Source organism: Egretta garzetta, unplaced genomic scaffold (genome assembly GCF_000687185.1).
Source record: "Egretta garzetta isolate BGI_Z169 unplaced genomic scaffold, ASM68718v1 scaffold299, whole genome shotgun sequence".
NCBI classification, from domain to species: domain Eukaryota; kingdom Metazoa; phylum Chordata; class Aves; order Pelecaniformes; family Ardeidae; genus Egretta; species Egretta garzetta.
The window spans coordinates 12,949-19,699 of record NW_009260696.1 but is presented as its reverse complement, the minus strand read 5'-3'; the positions used below and the strand labels follow the sequence as shown (position 1 = coordinate 19,699).

General features: G+C 49.2%; 1 protein-coding gene across 1 annotated transcript in view; it reads left to right on the top strand.

The window, feature by feature from the left end:
* The window catches only part of MAD1L1 (mitotic arrest deficient 1 like 1), a 392,177-nt gene extending 385,962 nt beyond the window's left edge, over positions 1-6,215 (top strand). Inside the window, exon 17 of the mRNA XM_009645922.2 lies at positions 5,566-6,215. Coding sequence (XP_009644217.1) covers positions 5,566-5,724 — 159 coding nt within the window. The 3' untranslated portion in view covers positions 5,725-6,215. The remainder of the gene's footprint in view (positions 1-5,565) is intronic.
* The last annotated feature ends 536 nt before the right edge of the window (positions 6,216-6,751 follow it).

Sequence of the window (6,751 nt, the reverse complement as noted above, 5' to 3'; positions counted from 1 at the left end):
GTGTAGGGATGCAGCGGGGACAGTGATTTATGGAAGGAGCATAGAAGATGAGATGGAGCCTCCACAATACATTCGCTGGGTAAATGTCACTGGGCAATGATTCACTTGCTCGTTTTGACCCCTAATACATCTTATCCTTGAGAAGTACCATCTACCGTAGAGCATGGCCGAGCGGCATCTGCAAAGCAAAGGCTTGTGACTGTGCCAAGGGGTGGAAAGCCACTCCGGCAGCCCTGCCAAAGTCCTGGGCTTCACCCTTCCTCACACTGAGGAGGTTCAGCCGGGGTTCCCAAGCTGAGCTGCAACTGTCTTGCTGCTCCACCTGGCACAAAGCTCCACCATTGCTGTCCTCATCTCACCAAAAAACGTTTGGAAACTCCACCTCCGTTGCTTGGGGGTGTGTGTTTGAAGGTGCAGGAGCGCATGTCCTGCGTGGATCGCACCCCTGAAGGCAGTTGTGCTTTCTTGCTGTGGAAATTGGAGGTAGAATATCCACACTTTACGCTGAAATCATAGAATCCTAGACCAGCCCAGGCTGGAAGGGACCTCAAAGGATCATCTGGTCCAACCTTTCATGGAAAGGGAAGCCTAGATGAGGTTATCAGGTTGCGTTCAATGCTGAAGCCCTCTTCTCCATTTTTCTGCATTTCTACCCCATGTTTTCTCATGATACTGCATCTCCATGTCGGCCTTCTCCTTGGGTCATGCAATCACCCTCTTTTCAGTCTTATTCCAGAGTCTGAAGGCCTACAGGACATTGGGTCTTATGCTCGAGCAGTATTTTTCAAGAAGCATCCTTTGCATGATTAAAATCACGCTGCATGCCGGTTTATAGCTGATGGCACTTTTGGAACCAGAGTTTGGAGCCACTCTTTTTAGCTACCAAAATATGTCAAAGAGAAGAGGAAAAGGGCATACAGGAAACAAAAAAAAAATGGTGTATCTAGTTCAGAGTGCACTTGTGAACCATATGTTAGCTTGTAAATGACTGCGGGAGACACCGTCACGCTTTTGATGTAGCTACCTCAGCTGGTGGAACAAGCAGAGAAGTAAATGCTGGGACTTGGCTTTCAGGGAGTGTTCCTGTGCGATAGCAGCATGGGGGCAAAGAGCCGTCTCGGCAAAATCAGTGCAGTCGGTAGCCCTGTATATGTTACGCTGAAGTGACATCAGTCAATTTGGTCTCCTTTATGCTCCGTGTGTTGCGGCATTACCAGCTCAGTCTGGCCAGCTGCAGGTCCGTCCCCCCGCAGGGACATTGGGGAACGTCGATTCCTCCTCTGCATCTTCTGCATTGTCTGCTTTGAGACCACTGAGATGGTCCCTGTTGGAGAGAAGAACTCTCTTTTCTACCACGCTGGTTGTTACTTGAGAGACTTTTATATGTATATCTAAACTATAAAGCCTTGAATAATTTACCAATTTCCAGGGTTAAGAGGAAGATTTATGATGTTTCCTTCTGGCAGGCGGCAGCTGATCTTGATTCTCATGGAAAAACAATTGTACTAACGGCTCCTTTCTCCGAGCAGATCCAAGAGCAGCTACTGCAGTGTGGTAAATAGACCTGTCGTCTTCATGTTTTACAATATAGTGAAATCTGCCCGCTGATCTGATTGCTCTATGGGGTAGCACAGCCTGCGAGGAGAAAAACGGGGTGTCAGCCTTCAAATCTATGGCAGGAGTTGCATCCCCCCCCTCCCCAGCAGAACCGAGTGTGCAGTAACACGGGGCAAAGATTGATTTCCATTGCTTTTCTAGAAAAGGTCCCGATAGGCCTTAAATCAGACTGAACTGGCAACGGAGCTTAGCGAAAGCTGGAATCTTTCCTTTTGCAAGTATTTGAGATCTGAATAAAACATAAGATAGACCTGAATCTCAGTAGTTTAGTGAGCCAGGCAGACTTTTTCCATGAATTAGAAGAAACTAACATAGGTCTGTGTAAAGAGAACCTGTGCGATGGTATTCTCGTAGAGCTTAGCTTCAGCAACCTGGGCTGCTCTCTGCTCAGGGGAACTGGGGGCATGGGGGGAATATTTGCATCTCTAGTGAAGCACTGCACTTGGCTGGCTCAGCGTAGTGGGGGGAGGGGGAGTGAAGTGTGGTGGTGGTCCCCAAAGTCTCCTGTTGCATTGGCTCCTCTATGTAGTGACTACGGGGCGATTGGGGGTGCTCACAGGCTCGGCTTTTCCTTTGACACCATCTATTTGGTTTGACTCTAAGTCTTGATGCTTTTTCTTTCACGCTTGTCTTTAAAAGCAATAACACGCTATAGTGGTGTAGCTCTGAATAAGACATGTCAATGGTGTAGGGCACAGAGCAGTTAGGCCTGGGTTTGGATGTGCTCTGGTCTCTCTTTCCCCATTCCCACTTACAGATTGTCCCCATAGATGTGTGACACTTGTTTAGGTTCCTCAGCTGGGCATTTTCTACCTAGATGAGCTTGGGAGGCTTTTGACTTCATTGAAACTTTGAGTTCCCAGGGATGCGTCACCAGCTGAATGGCGATGGCGTGACATGGAGTGTGTCATGTGAATAGTTGGTATGTGCAAGTTCTTGTTAGCAGGGGGGGCGATGTCCAGGAGTTTTTCTTTGAGGGTTGAGACTTTTTATTCATTTAAAAAATGGATTAAAAATGAGCGGAGGGCATCCTAACTACGACAGTGAAGAGGAGGACTCGAGCACCCTTACAGCTTTGAACTACTGTAAGAAAAATTTCATCTTGGTATCTTTCGTAAATCCGGTTTTCAGAGCTGCAGTCACAGGGATGCTCTGCATTGATCCAAACCGGCATGAAGCAACCAGACCCCGCAGCGCTCATTCAGCAGAGCATCCCCACCGGCATCCTCCCCTCCTGCGCATCCCCCTGCCTCGTCGTGGTCCCCTGCTCGCTCCCATGCCACCCGCCCCGGCACTTCCCTCTCTGCCTGCGGCTCACCCGGTGCACCAGGCAGGGTGCAGACGGGCATTTGAAAAGAAATCCTGTGAATTAATGGGAACATATTGCTATTATTTCGTATAATCACTTTATTTGTGAAGCACACACTGCAAAGGTACTCCTGCTGTTGAACTCAAAGCAACAAATCTATCTATATGTCTCAGTCTATACTACATTATGAACAGATGGGTGAAGAAAAAAAGGCAATAAAAACAAATAATAAGAAGGGTAACAATGATAGCAATTTTAAAACACTCCCGGGGGGGGACGGGGGGGAAGTTTCTGCACTTTTTTAAAAGCAGTGTGAGATTGAATGAACTGAACTGCAAGTGCATCCATCCTCAAAGTTAGCATGTAAACATCTCCCGCCAGAGGAAGAATTGCCTTTTTTCCAAGTGGCTGCTTTCTTGCCTTGTTCCTGTTGCAGAAGAGATCATAAGAAACCTGGGTGAGAAGTCTGGAATATTTTTTTTTTTGGAGGTTTTTTGGATTTTTTTGAATTCCTGGGGAGAGGGAGACCAGGGCGGGGAGGACAGTGCCTCTCTTGACCATCTGACAACTGAGAGAAACCGTGGTCCCATTGAACACGGTGGGAAATAAGTCTTCTTAGAAACACGTATTTGTTCACCTAACTTTCTCTGAACGTTATTATTCTGCGCCTGCTGGGGGAGGAAGATTCGGTTGTGAAGAATAGTAGAGAGAAATTACCATTAATCCCATAAAAAAAGAAATTATTCAAATGTAGCCTTCACCCGCGACGCCAGTGAGCTCAAAGTAGAGGGGAAATTTAAAACGTTTATGTTACTCCGTTTTCGAGATCATAAAACACAAGCAAATGGTCTGGCACTGGCTGCTAAATTTCTTAAGGAACTTGCTTTAATTAATTAAACTAGTAAACCAATTAATGGATTTACTTGTAAATTCTTAGAAAATTAATTCTGTGCCCAAAGAGTGTTTTAAATCTGCAAAGGAGGCAGCTTGTATTTCATACAGAGCTTGAATCCCCATTTTCGATGAATCCAATTCGGTGCTGGCTTTGGAGACGCAAGTGATGCATTCATAATTCTCGGACCTTCCTCCAAAACCAGCTCTTCCCATCAGCCCAATCGGGGCGGGGGGTGATTTGCAAAACAAAACCTGTGCTGCTTTCACAGCATCCAGCCCATGTACTAGCTCCTAGCTGTGCCACGGCATCGCGTTGCGCCTCTGGCTTTACGTGGGTTGTGGACGTACATCCCTCCCTGTGCCTCCAACCGGCTTCTTCATCTGCCATCTCCGCCCTCTTCCTACTTTGCCTCTTTAATCTGACCCAGCGGTACATCGGATGAGCAGAAGGCAAGTCGGGAAGCTCCAGTAAGCAGCGGACTAAAGCCCTGAACATCCTTTGGAGTTGCTGAAAAACAACCGAGCCGACGTGGAGGAGATTTAAACAAAAGCTAATTTACTTTTCCATGCGGAAACCTCGTTTAGATTCCCTGCCTGGCTCAGGGGGGATGCGGGCATCCTTGGTACCTTGCACTCTTTGCAATCCAAAGTGACACATACATGAAAAGTTCATAGTCAAATGTATCCAGGCTCCTGAGAACATCAAATCAGAAACAAGCAGGTTCCCCAGGGCTCTCGGCTGTTATCGCTTCCCTTCTCTCCTAGCAGGTAAAGCTGTGTTTTCCCTTCACGTGGCAATCCTCTGCCCTGGCTTTTGGCAGCCATACGTTGGGGTGGGGGGCTGCCCTGCTCCCGCCCGCCCAGGGGGATGCCGGCTTTGCCCAGCACTGCCTGCGCTGCCCAGCCTGGGCTCCAAGGGGAAGCAGAGCTGCAGAGCAATTAGGAACAGGAGCATTTTGAAGAGGAAAATGGCAGGGGAAAAAATTAGCATTTGCGCTATGATGTTTTTGCTGTTTATTAATAAACAAGCAGCTTTTGTGCCTCCGGGGGCAGGAGAGGCTTCAAGAGTTTCTTATTTCTCTTGCATTTAGCTTTTTTTTGCTTGTTTTATATGTTACAGGAGATTTGTAATGTCTTCCCACATGTTGAGTTTCCTTATTTTCATGAGAGCATCTCTGGAATAATTCCTCTGGAGCTCTCGGCTATGCGCTGTCGGGCTGATTTAAACATCCAGAAACACTTTAGGGATGCGGGGCGGATCAGCAGCTTGTTGGGAAGGAGTCATGTTAATTAGAAACAGGTCTGCTTCCTCCTACAGAAACAGAATGACTTCAGGGGTAAGCGTTTTCATGGAGAGGAAGCCCTAGCGCATAGCTCCTGCCACCTGAGACCTCAGTGGTGGTGGCAATGGGTGACCCCAACGTGGGCACCCTGGTTCTGCGCCGGCGGTGCAGCCCGGCCCCTGCGCCGCCTCTTTCCAGGATGGTCAAACCACTCGTCTCCCCACCGTATCGTTTGTCACTGGGGGCAGCTCGTGCAGGGGTCCTGCGTGGGGACGTTGGAGATGCCCAACTCAGTACCGGCCCAATCGCGCCGTGTGCCCAACACCGGCGCTGTAGCAGATAACGTGTCCTTGATTACAGGTGGATCTGTGCCGAAGGAGGCTTCAGGGCGATGCCACTCACATCACAGGAGGTGAATTAAAACCCTGCTGTATTAACGGGCTTGTTCTTCTTTCCCCTCAGGCCTCCAGCTCCTCCGGTGGAAAAATGCAGCTTCTGGAAACTGAGTTCTCACGAACCATCCGGGAACTCATCGAAATCCACCTGCTTCGCCAGGACAGCATCCCAGCCTTCCTCAGCGCCCTCACCCTCGACCTCTTCAGCCGCCAGACCATCACTTAGCATCCCACTGCCAGCCACCAGCCAGGTGTGGAGCACCCCTGGGCAGGACACTTGAGGTAGCGAGGACAAATTCTCCCCTCCCACCCTTAATTTGTGGCATTGGGTTGCTTCTGTTCTTCAGGGAACTCCTTCTTCTCCTTCCTTTCGTGCTGATTCCCAAACCCCACCAATTCCTCTGAAAAGCATAATTTCTCTGTGGTGGGAGGGCAAGTCTAGCTCTGCCCCAGGGCTGTCCTGTGCCAATACCCAAGCCCCACCTTTGAACTGGGAAATGTGTTCATCACTCCCCAGACTGTCTCAGCATCTCTGGGAAGATGGTGGGAACTACTGGTTTGAGGAGCCACAGCATCACCATTCACAGCTTTTCCCAAAGGGATCCCCCAAATCTGGGCCCCAGCAGAGAGACAAGCCTTGTGGGAGGCTGGAGTATCCTGCCCTGGCGTTGTCCTCTCCTAATGGGAGCCAAGGGCTTTGTCCCTGAGGACAGGGACCTGGGGAAGGATCAGTCATGAGTAGCAGGTTCTTTGCAGATACCTCCTGCTCTTGCAAACAGCTCATTGCTCAACAAGGTTGAAATTCTTGCCAAGATAGCCACTTACCTGAGTCTGCCATCACTCAGGAGACAAACACAGACACAAAGGGCCATGTGAAGGCCCCATACCTGTGTTGACACCTCTATGTTGTGTGGTGTGCTCAGATGTCACTGGCGTGCTTTTTGTTCCTCACCAAGGCTCTTGGTTATCTCAGGACTGCAGGCGGTGGGGGGGAGCTCTTTGGGGTGCCACCAGGCTGTGAGTACCTGCTCACCTTTCAGGGGGGGCTTTCTCCTCTGTGGAAGATGGAGCACCCTCTGAAGTCTGACATTTTGTGTTACAATGGATATAGCTCTTCTGTCGTAAGAATAAAGTGTCACTTCCCAAACCGGATGTATGATTCCTTTATTTGGGATATACACTGTGCTCCCCCTGTGCTCTCCCGCGTGTAAAGCATGATAACGATGGTCTGATGCTGGTACTGCTTTGGGAAG